The following is a 17,581-nucleotide window of genomic DNA, read 5'->3' as shown; positions in this document are numbered from 1 at the left end:
CCGAGTGCAGCGATCTCATCAAGATCTGGCTGCGAAACAGTTTCAGGATCGTCGACTGTTTCTGAATCTGCATCAGCTTCGCCCATGTTGAATCCCTCGAAGTCTTGGGCGGATACGGACGGCATCAGGCCAGAGTTTCCTCCACAAAGAATTCAAGGTTTGCCTCGAAACCACCTGCCACGCTTGATCGATGAGTCCGATGCATATCACAACATTGAAATGCTCCGTCCAAAATTCACGCAAGGTGAGGTTTGTGGTATCGGTGATATCGAAACATCTCTTGAAATGATGCGGAAGATAAAGAACCTTGTTTGAAGAATACTCCGCTAGGATATCTTCCTCAAGGTCAGCAGGGTGAGCAGGGACATTGTCCAACAATAGCAGACATTTCAGTGGGAGGCGCCTCTCTTACAAGAATTTCTTCCCTGTCCAGCCGAAACAAAGATTTACCCACTCTGTGAACAAAAGTCTCGTTACCCAGGTTTTCGCATTAGCCCTCCACATCACCGAAAGCTTCTTCTTTAGCACTTGTGGGCCTTGAAGGCTTGAGGAGTTTTGGAATGATACACAAGCAGGGGCTTGACTTTACAATCCCCACTGGCATTGGAACAAAGTGCGAGCTTAAGCCTGTCTTTCATAGGCTTATGCCCGGGTAGCTTCTTCTCTTCCTGCGTGATGTACGTCCGACGAGGCATTTTTTTCCAAAAAAGGCCAGTCTCATCACAGTTGGAGACTTACTGAGAACTGTAGCGTTCCTTGATGGTCATCTTGTCGAACGTCTTTATAAAGGCTTCGGCCGCTTTCGTGTCCGAGCTGGCTGCCTCCCCATGCTGCACCACCGAATGGATGCCAGTCTGTTTATGGAATTTATCAAACCACCCACGAGAAGCCTTGAAGTCTGGGGTTGGCGTTGATGTCCCTTCTCCTCCGTTGTCTTCGGCCTGGGCAATCAGATCACTGAAAATAGCACTGGCCTTTTGGGAGATTCCCTTCTCGGTTATCGTATTGCCAGCGATTTCTTTGTCTTTAATCCATACAAAAAGCAGCCTCTCCATCTCATCATGCACTTGGCTCCTCTTGTTGGACAAATAGTGATGCCCTTGGAAGGTATAGCTGCTTTGATGGCTTCCTGCTTAAGGATGGTGCCTATCGTCAACGGATTTCAGCCGTATTCCTTAGCGATCACACTCAATCGCATGCCAGCTTCATTATTTTTAATTATCTCCATCTTTGTCTCCATAGAAAGCATTTTCTTCTTTCCATGAACTTCAGCAACATTCTTGGGACCCATGGCTAATAACGTAAGTAATTAACCCTCTTACGCCGACTGGATGTATTTTACGTCAACATTTTTTGTCTCCCGTGTGCCGACTGGACGTATTTTATGTCGACTTACAAAAGGTTTTTTTTAAATTTGCGGAAAAATACTTATAGGCCTACCAGCCTAAAACTTTTGAATCACGCGCCTTGGGGGATGCTGGGAGTTCACGGATCAAGGTGTTGTTTTGTTTACAATCGTTACGCAGGCGCACAAGCGCGAATTTCTTTCTTGCCGCACTAAAAAGTATCTGTGACACATCTCGGAAATTATTTTGTCACTTTGACATAATTTTTGTACCATTGTAAATTAGCCGTTACATGAAGTATTATATATGAAAATGTGTGCATTTTTATGTAGAATACAACAATAAAATACTCATGATTGTAGCTTTTATCAGTTTTGAGATATTTTCATATAAATAACGATAATTGCCAAAATTTCAACCTTCGGTCAACTTTGATTCTACCGAAATGGTTGAAAAACGCTTATATTCTAGTAATATTCAATCATTTACCTTAATTTTGCAACTAATTGGAAGTCTCTAGCACAATATTTCGATTTATGGTGATTTTATGAAAAAAACTTTTTCCTTACGTCCGCGCGGTAACTCTTCCGAAAAAATCATACATGTGATTGTGGTAATGTTTGCACCATTTTTTTAAAATTAGCCGTTATATAAAGTTTTAATATATGGAAATGTGTGCAATTTCATGCACATTACAACTAAAAACAACCCATGGATGTAGCTTTTATCAGTTTTGAGATATTTTCATATAAATAATGATAATTGCCAAAATTTCAACCTTCAGTCAACTTTGATTCTACCGAAATGGTCGAAAAACACAATTGTAAGCTAAAAAGCTTATATTCTAGTAATATTCAAGCATTTACCTTCATTCTTCAACAAATTGAAAGTCTCTAGCACAATATTTTATTTATGGTGAATTTATGAAAAAAATAAAATTTTCTTTACGTCCGCGCGGTAACTCTTCCGAAAAATCATACGTGCGATTGTGGTAATGTTTGCACCATTTTAAATTAGCCGTTACATAAAGTTTTATATATGAAAATGTGCGCAATTTCATGTAGAATACAACAAAAAATAATTGAAGGTTGTAGCTTTTCTCATTTTTGAATTATTTGCATATAAATCACGATAAATAGAAAAAAAACCATGTTCTGTCAACTTTGACTCTACCGAAATGGTCGAAAAACGCAATTGTAAGCTAAAACTCTTACATTCTAGTAATATTCAGTCATTTATCTTCATCTTGAAACAAATTTGAAGTCTCTAGCACAATATTTAGATTTATGGTGAATTTAAAAAAAAAATCTTTCCTTCCCTCCGCGCGCGGATTCTCCGCCACAAATCTCCGAAATACTTACGTCCCATCTCGGAATATTTGCTCCATTTCATATTAGGCATTTCATAGAGTTTTATATATGAAAATGTGCGCAATTTTATGTAGAATAAAACGAAAAATAGTTGAAGGTTGTAGCTTTTCATATTTCTGAAATAATTGCATATAAAAAATATATATATAAAAAATTTGACATTCGGTCAAGTTTAACTCTTCAGATATGGTCGAAAACTGCAATTGTAAGCTAATACTTTTACAGTATAGTAATATTCAATCATTTGCCTTCATTTTGAAAGAAATTGGAAGTCTCTAGGACAATATTTAGATTTATGGTGAATTTTTGAAAAAAATATTTGTGTACGTCCGCTCGTTATGAATTCATGCATTATTTTGTGATAATATTTTCTCTTGTGTTGCTTTTATCGTTTTACAATGTGTTGTATACCAAAATGATCGCAATTTAGTGTACATTACAACAACAACAAAAAGTAACTTGTTACCTTTAACCGTTTTGCGCACAGCGCGATTTGAATACAATTATATATGAAATTTCGTTTTTGCGGTATCATATATCGCATTATTTATATATGATAATGATCATTTTTTTCATTTCTGATGGTTGCATACTAAACTTCAGGCAATGACAAAAAAAGGAGCCAAAAATGAACTCTTAATCTTGCAAACTAAGCACGCTGTGATTTTTTGAAAAAAATATTTTTTCCGCTTCCGCGCTCACTCTGAAACCCCTCCGGCACACGGGAGACAATTTTTTATTTACCGCTCCGGCGTAAGAGGGTTAAGTTCACACACAACACGATAAAGTACCTTACAGTACAACGAAAGCGAAATCACTAACACGAACTTACGTTAACAAACGAAATTTGTGAACAAACAAATTCCGTGTGCGTACGATAACGCTTATGCGACGAAATGGTCGAAGAGTGCCTTTTACGTAGAGGGATGATGGGACATATGCTGACCAATATGAGAGCAGGATCTTACAGCAGTGACTAGCATCAGGAACCAATGGGAGAGCAAGAGGATGGTGGCAAGTTTTAAAATTGTTCTCGGTGGTCCAAGCAAATGACTTTACAGTACAACCTTTCGTAACTTGGATATATATACAGGCAGTCCCCGGGTTACGACGGTCTCGGCTTTCGACATTCCGAGGTTACGACGCTTTTCAATTATATTCATCAGAAATTATTTCCAGGGTTACGACGCATGTTCCAGAGTTACGACGCCTACAAACACTGATCTGGCAGATGAAATATGACACCAAAATGCAAAATATCAATATTTGAAGTTTATTTTGATGAAAAATATAAAAAGAATGCAGTTTACATGGTTTTGAATGCACCTAAAGCCTTAAAAGTAAGGTTTTCTTAGGATTTTTTTACAGTGTTCCGGCTTACGACGATTTTTGGCTTACGACGCGTCTCAAGAACGGAACCCCCATCGTAACCCCGGGGACTGCCTGTACTATATATATTTATAGATTATATGATTATATATTATATATATATAATATATATAGATATATATATATATATATAATAATATATATAATATATATTGACTGGTATAAATGTTCTGTAACAACAGAGTTCCATCTAATAAAAGGAGCCCATAAAAAACCACAAAATAGAGAAAAAAGTACTATATTTCAGAGACTGCTGTCTCCCTCTTCAGTACTTTTTCTCTATTTTGGTGTTTTTATGGGCTCCTTTTATTAGTATATATATATATTCATTTGTTAATAGCAATTGCTTTAGTGGCATCAATAAGTTTCTTGCAGGTATCTTCATACCGACGAAGTTTTTTCCGATTCTCGTTCGTCAATTTCTGGTCAAAAATACGCAGACTTCCTTCTTCCATTTATTGAATTTTGTCACGACAGCTGTTTCGCCTTATGGCATTATCAAGCGACTACTGATTTACAATCAGACCTTTCGGCCTATTTATTTCATCGTGTGGGAGGTATGGCCTTGAGGTATGGGTACTGGTTAGTCTAGGGATTAACAGCTTAAGGGCGTTGTTTTGGATACAAAGAACATAAGGACATATGTAGTATGACAATAAGAGTGAAAGTTTAAACAGTGGTTAAATAAATATTCAAAACACAATGCCATGTGCTAGAGTTTCCTCAAATGTATGTTTAAAATTTAATATGTTACATGTTGGTTTTAGATAAAAATTACAAAATTACATACAGGAATGAAAATGAATATAGAAATCTAAATACAGGAATAAAAATATATGTATATATTTTATAGCATGCATAAAGGAACAAGAGATAATTTCTGTTTATACATAAATGTGTATGATTTAAATTTGAGTGAGTGAGTGTGCGTGTGTGTGTGTGTGTGTGTGTGTGTGTGAGTGTGTGTGTGTGTGTGTGTGTGTGTGTGTGTGTGTGTGTGTCCCCAAATGGTATACGTTGGTTAACGGCTGCTGATTCGTGTTGGGCGGGGTCTCAGCGACCTGATCAAGGATGTTACTTGACTTTCGCTGACGCTGGGTCTTCTCATGCCTTCCAAGGGGCGTGATGTTCTCGGTGGATTGGGGTGCGCTGTCTGGTCCCTGTTGGCTTACGTATTCCTTCTCCTGCTGGAGGGGAGTATATGGTCTGATTCTTGTTGGATGTTCAAGGTCGGCTTCTGAATAGCGATGCTCACCGCTTCCTTTATTAAGAGGCGACCGTAGTTGTCTTCTCTGTGCACGACCTGGGTGCCTTCTATGAGCTCTTGTAGAGATGGCTTCCTGTCGTGAACATCTATGTAATGTTGATGGATGGCCCCTTGATTTCTATGAGCCAGCAGACGTCTCCGAAGGGTCGTTGTAGTGTGCCCTATGTAGTTTTGGCTGTGAGGTTTACACACCTCCTCTGGACAAGTAAATTTGTAAACTACATTCGTGCACATCTCCTTCGGTCCCCCCGGAGTGGTGCTGTTCTTCATTATTAAGGCTGCTACAAGGTTGGGCTTACTATATATCCTGAGGCTTGTTTTATGGTAAGGGGCTTTTGGGGTTACGCCTCTGTTTATTATCCCGCGTAGTGTGCGGCAATCCTCCTTGTATGCAGACCCATAATGTACACGATGGTAAATAATCAAATTCTCCTCGTTTTTCGTCATCGTGTTGGGTTGGTAAAATTCGTCCATTTTTTTTTTTTATTGCTGCTTCGATAATTTGATCTGCATAGCAGTTGTTTATCAGCAGTTGGCGAATTCGGTCGAGTTCGTTATGTATATGTCTCCATGATGAGCTGTGTGTGAAGGCTCTGTATGTCAACAGAGCCTTCACACACAGCTCATCATGGAGAGACATACATAAGAGAGATCCTCACATCGCATGGAGTTCCCTTGCTCCAAGATCCCCTCGCCAGCTCGCTCTCTAAAGAGGTCCTACGAACTCTCTGCTTCATGCGCTTTTACTCGGAAACAAGAGACTCGGGAACGCTTATCGACCGAGCCCTCCTCTGCTTCTGAGCATGAAGTGACCACGAGACATGAGGATTGGTCCAAGCGTCTGCCCCGCACCGGACTCAATCCTCTGTCCAACCGCTCGGCTCCTCACAGCCGCGTTTCCACTCCCGGAAAAGAGGCTTTACCTTTGCAAGGTGCGCCAGTCAGGCTCTCGGCAGCAAGTTCCCCATTCAGGCTCTTGGCACCAGTCAGGCGCGAGGCTCCTTCCAGGATCATAGATCCTTCCAAGAACTCTTCGCCTTATAGGCATGATACACCAGCAAGACGAGAGGCTCCTTACAGAGACGTGACTTTTTCCAGGAGCGAGGCTCCTTCCAGAGCAGTGGCTTCTACCAGGCGCGAAGCTCCTTCCAACCGCGAGGCACCAGCCAGGCATGAGGCGCCTTCCAGACGTGAAGTTCCTTCAAGGAGTTATACTCCTCCCAAGAATGGGACTCATTCCAGGATAGTGACTCCAGGCAGACATCTTTTGACTTCGGAACGTCGCTCTTCTCTCGAATGTCGGAAGGATGGTAACTCTGATCCTTCGAAGCTCGAGGTTAATATCAAGAAACCCGTTGGGATAGAGACTCTTGATTCTCTTAGGACCCCTTCTTTTAACTAAGGAGACAGATTTCTAGGACAGAACGTTCTCCTTCAGCGGAGCGCTCTACTCTCTCTAAAGAAGGTTTGGACTTAGAGGATGTGTCTGACGAAGAACCCCCTGCGGATACGGGTCTTTCAGATTATAAGACCTTAGCTGGTCTCTTACTTCAAGAGTTCGGGGACTCACTCACTCCTGCAGCTCCCCCTTCTCCACGGTCGCTTTTCTCAAGCACTAAGGCCTCTAAGTCCTCTTCCTTCTTGAAGATGCGCCCGGCCATATCTATAAGAAGGTCCTTCAGTCTCTTGGATCCTGGCTTTTCTTGAAGAGAGAAGCAGGAAAGACTTGTTTCGCATGCCCCCCCTCCAGACTGTCAGGGAGGAGAGGCATCTGGTACGAGACGGGGGAGAACATGGGACTCGTTCTCCCTTCGTCCGCAGAAGCTGACTTCTCGAGTCTAGTGGACTCCTCGAGAAGACATACCTTGTCCTCTGCCAAAGCGTTATGGGGACGGAACTGGACCATCTCCTCAAGGGACTGTTCCATGTGTTAGAAGTTTTCAACTTCCTGGACTGGTCCCTTGGGGTTTTGGCTAAGAAAACCCAGGACCCTGATTTCCTCAGCCCCGAGATTCTTCACAGTGTATTATCCTGTGTAGATAAGGCAGTCCAAGATGGCTCGAGTGAGGTTGCCTCCCTCTTTGGGACTGGCATTCTCAAGAAGAGATCGGTCTTTATTTTTTTTTTTTGGCTAAAGCCGTCTCCCCTGTCCAGAGATCTTCACTTCTGTACGCTCCATTGTCCGACCAGCTGTTCCCTTCTCAGTTAGTGAGAGATATCTCTCACTCACTGACTGAGAAGGCGACTCAGGATCTTCTGGCACAGTCAGCTAAGAAGAATCGACCTGCTGTTCCTCTAGTGAAGAAACAACCTCGTGCTCCTCAGCCGCCCTTTCGAGGAGGCCCTTCTACTCGTCCCCCTTCGAGAAGAGGCGGCTCTTTAGAAACGAGGAAGATCAGCCTCCTTCCGGCCTTTCAAAAAAGGCAAATGATTTTCAAGTCCTCCATCCACCAGTAGTCGCCAGGCTCCTGGAGTACGCAGAAGCCTGGGCCTTGAGAGAAGCAGACCCCTGGTCGCGCTCTATTTTGAGGAAGGGATATCTAATCCCCTTCAGGGACAGTCCTCCCCTTACTTTGACACCGAGGGAACTGTCCACGAGGTACAAGGACCCTGCCATGAGAACAACTCTCCTGGACCTTGTGGATCAAATGTGGACCAAAGAGGCCATCGAAATAGTACAGGATCCCCACTCCTTAGGCTTTTACAATCGCCTTTTCCTGGTTCCGAAGGCATCAGGGGGGTGGAGACCGGTGCTGGACGTAAGCGCCCTGAACAGATTCATAGGGAAAACGAAATTCTCCATGGAAACAACTGCCTCGGTTCTTTCTGCTCTGCGTCCAGGAGATTGGATGGTCTCTCTGGATCTACGAGACGCATATTTCCACGTGCCCATTCATCCTGCGTCGAGGAAATATCTTCGTTTTATGGTCCAGGGCAGGATATTCCAATTCAGGGCTCTGTGCTTCGGCCTGTCCACAGCTCCTCAAGTCTTCACAACCCTGATGAGGAACGCAGCTCGTTGGCTTCATCTGAAGGGAATCAGGATATCCCTCTACTTGGACGATTGGCTAATCAGGGCCAAGTCGAAAAGCCAGTGTTTGGAGGACTTGGCTTCTACTCTAGACCTCACACGGTCTGTAGGATTGCTCGTCAACCTCGAGAAGTCCCAGATGATCCCCAGCCAGAATCTGGTCTATCTGGGGATTCGGATGGATTCTTGGGGTTTTCGAGTTTTTCCCCCACAAGAAAGACTTGTACGAGGCTTTCAAAAAGTCTCAACCTTCTTAGGGAAAGAACAATGCTCGGTGAGGGAATGGCTGAGCCTTCTGGGGACCCTTTCCTCACTAGAGCAGTTCTTTTCCCTAGGGAGGCTTCACCTTCGTCCTCTTCTATTCTTCCTGATAGGAGTTTGGAAGTGGAAGACAGAACAGCTGTCAGACGTAATCTCGATTCCCCTCGACGTCAAACTTCACCTGACTTGGTGGTTGACCCCTCTCGTGAAGAACGAGGGATTGTCACTGGCCATTCAGAACCCACTCTGAATGTTGTTCTTCGACGCATCGGAGTCGGGATGGGGAGCGACTTTGGGATCGAGGGAAGTGTCAGGCACCTGGACAAGGGAACAGGTGTCCTGGCAAATAAACTCAAAAGAACTTTTGGCGATTCACCTTGCCCTAAAGTTCTTCGAATCAGAGGTCAGAGGCGTGGTGGTCCAAGTCAACTCGGACAACACCACGGCTCTGGCCTATATTCGAAAACAAGGGGGGACCCACTCTTTCTCCCTCTACGAACTGGCAAGAAACCTGTTGATCTGAACAGAGGAACGGGGCATTGTGCTTCTTACGAGGTTCATTCAAGGAACGAAGAACATTCGAGCAGACAGACTGAGCAGGCAGAACCAGGTCCTTCACACAGAGTGGACCCTCCACTCAAAAGTCTGTCAAAGTCTCTGGTCCCATTGGGGAAGACCTCAAATCGACCTGTTCGCCACGTTCCTCTCAAAAAGAATCGAAAACTTCTGCTCACTGGTAGAAGATCCCAGAGCAATTGCGATAGATGCCCTTCTCCTAGATTGGTCGAGCATAGATGCCTACGCCTTTCCCCCATTCAAACTCCTGGGGGAAGTGCTAAGAAAGTTCGTCGCGTCAAAGGGAACGAGATTAACACTCATCGCACCCTTTTGGCCCGCTCAAGATTGGTTCACAGCGGTACTGGAATGGACGGTGGACTTCCCCAGATCTCTTCCGTACAGGACAGATCTGCTCAAACAACCCCACTTCGAGAGGTTTCACAAAAACCTCCCCGCTCTCTCCCTGACTGCCTTTCGACTATCGAAAGACTCGTCAGAGCGAGAGGCTTTTCGCAAAAGGCTGCCAGCGCTAGCGCTAGAGCCCGCAGGTCTTCAACACTGCGGGTTTACCAGTCAAAGTGGGAAGTGGTTAGGAGATGGTGTAGGACGAAGAAGCTGTCCTCCTCCAATACCTCTGTGACCATCATTGCCGATTTCCTTCTCTTCCTTGGAGAACAAAGATCTACATGATCTTATAAGGTTCGAGACTTCCAAGTCTAGACCACCTCGAACTCCTAGTTGGAATCTTGATGTGGTTCTAAAATTCCTCACATCGGACAAATTTGAACCACCTAATCGTGCCTCTTTCAGAGATATCACGAGGAAATGTATTTTCCTTTTGTCCCTCGCTACTGCAAAAAGAATTAGCGAACTCCATGCATTGGACTCTGGCGTGGGCTTTAGGGGAGACTCAGCTGTATGTTCTTTCCAGACATTGTTTCTTGCTAAGAACGAAAACCCTTCCAAGCCCTGGCCCAGGAGCTTTGAGGTAAAAGGGCTTTCTAATCTAGTGGGGAGAGATATAGAAAGGTCCCTCTGACCAGTCAGGGCTCTTAAGTTTTACCTTCGTAAGAAGGAACAACTCAAGGGGTTTCAGCTAAGTCTCTGGTGTTCAGTAAGGGACCCGAAGAGACCTATGTCCAAGAACGCGTTAGCCTTCTTCGTGAGAAACATGATTTCAGAGGCCCATGAACAATGTCCAGATGACTCCTTCAGGCTACTCAGAGTAAAGGCTCATGAGGTGCGAGCCATTACTACATCCTTGGCCTTTCATAGAAACATGTCTATGAAAGACATCCTGGAGGCAACTTACTGGAGATGCAACTCTGTGTTTGCCTCTCATTAAGGACGTCAAAGTAACATATGAGAAATGTTTTTCTCTCGGTCCGTACGTATCTGCGGATTCTGTGCTGGGAAAGGGAGCTGATACTGATCCTTCTATTAGTGTGTTTTTAATTGTGGTGTTGAGTTTTAGGGTTGCTTGGAAGGAGATCGGGGATATCTCCTTTCAAATCGTAGTACTAACCCAGGTGTTAGGTTCAGGTGATCGGGATCGGGGTTGTGCTCCTTTATTGCCATAAGGCAAGGTATTTGTCATGTTAGCGGATTAGCGCCCATTGACAAAATCGTTCGGTTCTTATCGAGTAAGCAGATAAGACCCCATCGATAGACCAACAAGAACTCTTAGCATGAGGTCACTACCTCGCTGAGGTCTCTTGAGGTGAAGCAGACTCCTGGGCAGTAGCCACGAAGTCTTCCGCTTAATCAGGTAGGAACCAAGGTTTTTAATACCTACAACGTATGTTGTTTACCTGTCTATTTCAGTAGTTAGCTGTCTCTTACCCTCCACCAATGGTGTCAATCAGCCAAGTATATATCTGACAGGGAAGTTGAATGTACAAAAATGATATTGTTATGATACAATAAAGTTTTGTACATACTTACCTGGCAGATATATACAATTACAGTGCCCACCCAGCCTCCCTTCAGGAGACAGGTGGGAGAGAAAATCTGATTAGAAAACGGGAATGGATCCTAGTCCTGCCACCCAGCGGCAGGGCGGTAGATCGCCTGACCGACCTGTAAGCGTGTGCCGCGAAATTTGAATTTCTGTCGGGGACGACGGAGTCTATAGCTAAGTATATATCTGCCAGGTAAGTATGTACAAAACTTTATTGTATCATAACAATATCATATTTCACTCTACAAATATCAAAATGGTCAAGAGACTAACAAAAGATATAATATTAGCTTAATAAATCAATAATATAATATATAAACAATCTAAGATGGCAAATAAAACAACCAAATATAGCTAAAAAAAACTGGCGAAAAGGTATGTGTATCATAAAATAGTCAAGGATTAGCGAACTAAGGAAACAACAGTAATGTAATGAATCAATAGTATATCCTAATAACCAGTGACAAATAAAGCAACCAAAGTTACTTAAAAACAGATGAAAAGAAGCAAAAAACAAACAAACAAATGACCAGGATGACTATTGAAGTGCCCCTAATGATGTGTAGTCGGCATGAAAAAACATTCTCAATACCTTACAATTTTCAGCAGCAAATGCCACTGCCAAGCATACAATATAGCACGAGATATCTCGAGTAAGCCTTAAAACAACACAGTGGATAACCTAACGTCTCGTATTAGTCCTATATATTAGCATTAAACTTTTTCATGAGAAATTTTTAGAACACTGGTCAAAAGATATCTTACGTTCGTCTGGTAAGGTAGGGGTTAGTGAAAGTAACAAAATAATAATTATTGAATTTATAATATGTAATAACCTGTCCCCAGTTCACATGAATGAAAAATAAAAACTAACAGTTAATTAGCTGCTTCTTTGGGGAGGTGGGCAAGTAACTTATCATCCTCATCTGTATTTGATTGATTACTGCCTAGCTCATTGCAATGAACTTCCTGGCTAGATTCCAGTCTAATTCTCAACTTTTTAAATTATTAGTAAACTTGTTTACTTCAGTATACATTTCATTCCAGAGGTTCTTTCCCTCCAAGAGGGCGTGGGTCTTTCCATTTATGGAGACATTACCTTTATAAACCATCTCTTATGAATGCCTGTCAAGGTTGTTGTAAAGTTGTATACTTGTTCAAGTGAATATTGTGTATGCAGTAACAAACAAAACTGATGCAGACCCATTTTATAAAAATTGTATAACCCTCTGTTACTTGCATCTGTAATAGACAGATTTTAATGAAGCTGGTAGAGTGCTTTTATTACACATGCATACACCATCAGGTGGAACAAGGTGGAGAATTATTCATAGTGATGTATGAAGAAGTTTGTATGATGCACAAAAGGTTATTGTAACGAGTGTTTATAGATTTTGATTAGTATTTTCAAAATATAATTACTTAAAGAAAATTTTGAAGCCTAGTTCTTAATGTCATCTTTCATTTGGGATGCAAGTTTGTAATGTGATCAGAGTATTAATGGTTCAGGAGAACTACATATCTTTAACCTTTTTATCGCATTCTTGTGTATTCACAGTATTTATTTATTCACTTGGAAGCTGTTGCCTTTTTTTTTTTTTTTTTAAGTCCTAATCTAGCTGCGAGATGTAAAGCCTATTTTGTGATGTTAGGTTTTTGGTGTGTCATGTTTAATCTAAATTGATGTACTAAAGTGCTTGACCTGGAGAATTTTCTTGTAAATACTTACCCTAATTTTTTGAGACCGTGAGGTAAGTATAGTGGAAAAAGCACACTTACGTGCGAGTTACTTGTAGATTTATTATCCATTAATCCACAAGCTGCTTAGATACAGGACAATGTGTGCTGCTACTTCCATTTATTAGTCCCTGCTGTAGATTCAAAGCTTAAGTTGGTTCTTGAATCCCAACAGTTTTTGTATTGTGTTGGGTTTAATATTCATTGAAATTAGGTAACTCACATGCTAATGTGAAGTTTCCTGTGTTTTTTCTTTACGTAGACTAGAGATGATGTCGTTTGGTGACAGGTCACAAGCAGCAGCGAGTGGGCCAGCTGGAATTCTACCTGCACAGAAGGTACCCATGGGTCTTAATTCTATTGCGGGATACACACAGAGTGGCAGTGTAGGCAGTATAGGTGTGAACTCTACACTCAGTAGTTCACGATATACTGCTGGTTCCCCGCAAGTTGCCGCATCAGCTCTCTCACCTACAGTAGGATACCCACCGTTAGGAGGAAATCCCCTCAACTCTACATATCCAATAAATCCTGATGTGAAACTGAAAAAACTACCGTTTTATGATATGTTAGGGGAGTTACTAAAACCTTCATCATTAGGTAAGATTTCTTGTGCTGTGTTGGATTGCATGATTTATATTTTCTTGTTTACATTGTGATAATTCATGATTAAGGTAATTTTTATTGTAGCTCCATATATTTTTTTTGTACCACAGCAAAAAAAAAATAAATTCACCTTTAATGTAAGCTGTCAGTATAATAATTCTCTCTCTCTCTCTCTCTCTATCTCTTTTTTTTGTCTGACTCCTCATCATACTTAACTAGAAAGGTGCTCATGCACAAGTGTCAAGTTCTTTAAAAAGATTACTTAGAAGATGAGGACTTTCTTAATACCATTTGTCTTGTCATGCACAAACAGATAAGCAGAGAAAAATTGCTGTTAAAGCACCTACAAATGTAAAAATCATATGTAGTTGATTGTCTTTGTTACACAAGAGTGAATGTAATGTTGTGTATAGGTGAGCCTGCATGTGTATAAGTACTCTTATGAATTGAGTTACTGTAAATTACTTACTCACTGTGCCTCACCCCTTCTCTTTGGTAAACAATTTGTAAAAATTTTGATAATGCTGTAGTAATGTAATTAATAATTAACAAGGTACTGTAGTGTTACAGTAATCTCTCAATTATCCAGATTAACAGAGCCAAGGCCTTGCCGGACAAGAGCAAGTAGAAAAAAAATATAGGTGTTCATGAGCAACTTCTATGTACTTTCATATGCACTTTCAGTTTCTGATTTCAGAGTTTTATTCAACTTGCTCAGTGTGATTGCCTTTATTTTTTAGTCACTACATTCAGAGAACCCTAATATGGATATTGTTCTTAAATATTTGAAAGATTCAACCTCATTAATCCTTTTTCCATCTAACGTTATTCCTTCGGACATATTTCTTCCTCATTACTTTTGTTTTTCTTAGATTTATTTTTAGTCCCAAGTCTTTAGATATATGATGAATTCTGTTAAGGATACCTTTTAATTATTGTAGGATTTTGCTGATTATAACAGCCTTACCTGCATATTCTAAGTCTGGCAAATATCCATTGGTACCCCAATTTATAAACTGCTGCTTCCATCTTCATCACTTTCATTACAAAATCTATAAGAGTAAACAGGAAAGGTTAAATACCTCCCCTTATAGCACAACACTGTTTACTGCAAACACACTCGACAAGATTTTATCAACATTATCATTGCATCTATTTTGATCGTGGATAATGTCAGTTGGCTTTGCTTATTGAATAGGACTGCTGTAGTAATCCAATACTTTCTGGTATAATATTGATGTGTGGACACTGTCAAATGCCTTGCAAATAACAAAAGCCACTAAAAGTAACATTTTAAATTCTGTACACTACTGCACAATATGCTTAAACATAAATTGTTTGGGATGAATCTTACCTACTGTTAAAGATAGCTTATATCTCTCCGCTGATAGGTGAGTCAGCCTTCAAACAAAAGATCGAATGGCTGCCCAGATGACTGTCTAGTACACCTATTCTCCACCAGGTGTGTTTCAAATATTTTAGCTAGCCAGAATTTTCCTTGTTGCCATTGTGTATATTTATTTCAAAATATTTACATGAATTTTTCCACCACTCAAAACTTGTTATTGTTACTCATATGAGGCCATCAGTCCATTAAGGGTTATTTATGTAAGCACAGCAAAATACAGTAATCAATATGTACTGTAAAGTGTATTTTTGTCATTTGAAAAAATGTTCATCCCAAGCCCAACAAACACAGTTACAGAATAGAGCATCAACAGGGATAAAAATTCTTGTGTATTGTACAAGGTACAGTTATTTACTAATTTTCAAATATAAATATATTAGTGTAAGTACATTTATATGTTACTTCTCTTAAAGAATCCATTTATAATGTAGTACATTATTATTTGATGTTATCGTAATAGTATGTATAAAAAAAACAATTGTCAAACATTTGTAATGTTTGTTCTGAGAATGAGCTGGTTGAAGCTCACTACTACCAAAGAATTAAGAAAAAAAAATTTTAGTTGCAAAAAGAAACTAATTTATTAATGTAATTGTTATTTTTTACATGAAAGTTTGAGAGAGAGAGAGAGTGTGTGTTTTGTGATTTTGTGGGATATTAATTTAGCATTTTATTGATGTTTTGCTACTTATATAAATAATATTTGAAAATTAGTGAATAATTTTTTATAATGTATTTAGTCATGAAAATTAAATGGAAATAGTCATTTGAAAATAATTGCTCTATGAAAAAATTAACAAATTAGTTAAATTTCTGCTATGTATTAGCAGATAAGCTGCAGAGAAAAACCAACGATTAGCTGAAGCACCAGTTGCTAAACAGTACACAATATAGAATGGACCCAGTGTATTACGAAAATACAGAATATCACTAAAAAAAAAAAAAGAAATAATTTGCGAGTCCCATGAACAATTTATAGATATGTTCCACAGAAAAATCTGTGTATAGGCAAGCTTTTCGAGAATAATTTGTAGATAGGCTCTACAGAGATATCTCCAAATAGGAGAGTCCGCGAATAATGGGAGTTGACAATATGTTCATATATCATAAAAAAGTCCAAAATGCAGGCAGTCCCTTGGATAGTTTCACAGAAAAATCCATGAATAGTTGAGTCCGCCATTAATGGGGTTCGACTTTTATGTTTATCGTAAAACAGTAAAAATACATGCAGTCCCTGGTTATAGTTGTCCCCAGACAATTGCTGTAAAACCAGATCGCTTATAACCAGGGACAGCCTCCAGAGTAATTTCAAACTTCATCCCATGTAGGACCATTCACAGGCATATTTTCTACAAGCCTTTTTCATTCACAGTGCCTTTAAAGCGATGAACAAAGTTGTCCGTGAATCGATCTAAAAATTGTTTTTAACAATAATGTTTCTAGGTAAGTTTATTTACACATAAAACTGTTGAAAACAGTCCATAACTCCTTGGACCTATCCTGACTTATTCATGCAGTTGTTTTTTAGAAGTTTTTTCATATCAATAAACTAGTCTAAAAAATAATTGCTTCAGGGTGTTTATTTAGACATAAAACAATTGAAAACATTTAATAACTAAAATTTGATGAATCTAAATTTGGTAGTCAGTGCCCCTCTCAAGCTGCTCAGGTTAAGGCAACAAGGGAGGATAGTATATGGTTTAAGTAGTATTTTATATCTATCATGGATGAGTTCAGCCCCCAGTTTCAGGTAGATGGCCAATTGCAGGCCTCCTAGCATGCCTTGAGAGACTTAGTAGGAGAACCTTAAGTGGTTGAAGGCACAGAAGGAAGTTATTACTTTTAAGTTTTTTGTTAGTGCTCTCCTAGTAATAAGTAGAGCATATCAAATCTCAAGCATATCAAATTACAAGGGATCTTATAACCTATGGTGAATTGAAATATGAATAACCAAATCCCAGCCTAGATGGGTTTGAGAGCCAGTCTTAGCACAGTCTCCCTTTCACTATTCCCATTCAAAGAATATAGGAAACACCTCCCTATGATTAGAAATGCATATTCTAAAAAGGAATTACCCCAAATGAACTTTTCAGATAGAAATACTTTAAGTGATTTTGATATAGTGATTTTGATATGAATATCCCGATGACTTCTCGAAGATCTTTGGCTTAGATCCTGTCCATATGACCACTCAGCTCTTGAAACTGGGACTAGATTGCTTGACTGACCATCGTTGGCCAACAACAAAGCATTCAGCCAACTACCCAAACAACAAAACTGCCGACAACCAGTAATTAAGAGCTATTACATGTACACTTAGAAACTATACATGAAACAACCAAACACAACACCTTTCCTAACTAAATACAAATACAACAAAACATTATATCTTCCTTTCATACAATACACATTTCCACTTATGTAAATGAGGAAAGTATATGCAAAAATACATTAAAACTTACTGCAAAGTACAATCTCTCGTTTTAGTTTTCGACAAGGTTACTTTCCTATAGTTTCGTTTCCTATTGCTATTCCATTGTCTTCTGTAGCAGACGTCTCATTCTTTAGTAGGATGTTGTAAATTAAAGAATGAAGTGGATCAGGCAGTAATCCACTGGAATTTTACCTCTTGACTCTTTCCTAGCTCC

General features: G+C 40.1%; 1 protein-coding gene across 6 annotated transcripts in view; it reads left to right on the top strand.

Annotated features, from left to right (window-relative positions):
- The window catches only part of LOC135219504 (E3 SUMO-protein ligase PIAS2-like), a 322,344-nt gene that overhangs the window by 125,683 nt on the left and 179,080 nt on the right, over window positions 1-17,581 (top strand). For 5 of the 6 annotated variants that reach the window (XM_064256330.1, XM_064256328.1, XM_064256326.1 and 2 more), the window contains one exon: window positions 13,182-13,519. In XM_064256330.1, coding sequence (XP_064112400.1) covers window positions 13,182-13,519 — 338 coding nt within the window. The remainder of the gene's footprint in view (window positions 1-13,181; window positions 13,520-17,581) is intronic. The other variant, XM_064256327.1, reaches the window with a different exon arrangement.

This window comes from Macrobrachium nipponense, chromosome 1, assembly GCF_015104395.2.
Source record: "Macrobrachium nipponense isolate FS-2020 chromosome 1, ASM1510439v2, whole genome shotgun sequence".
Classification (NCBI taxonomy): domain Eukaryota; kingdom Metazoa; phylum Arthropoda; class Malacostraca; order Decapoda; family Palaemonidae; genus Macrobrachium; species Macrobrachium nipponense.
This window is presented reverse-complemented; position numbering and strand designations above follow the sequence as displayed.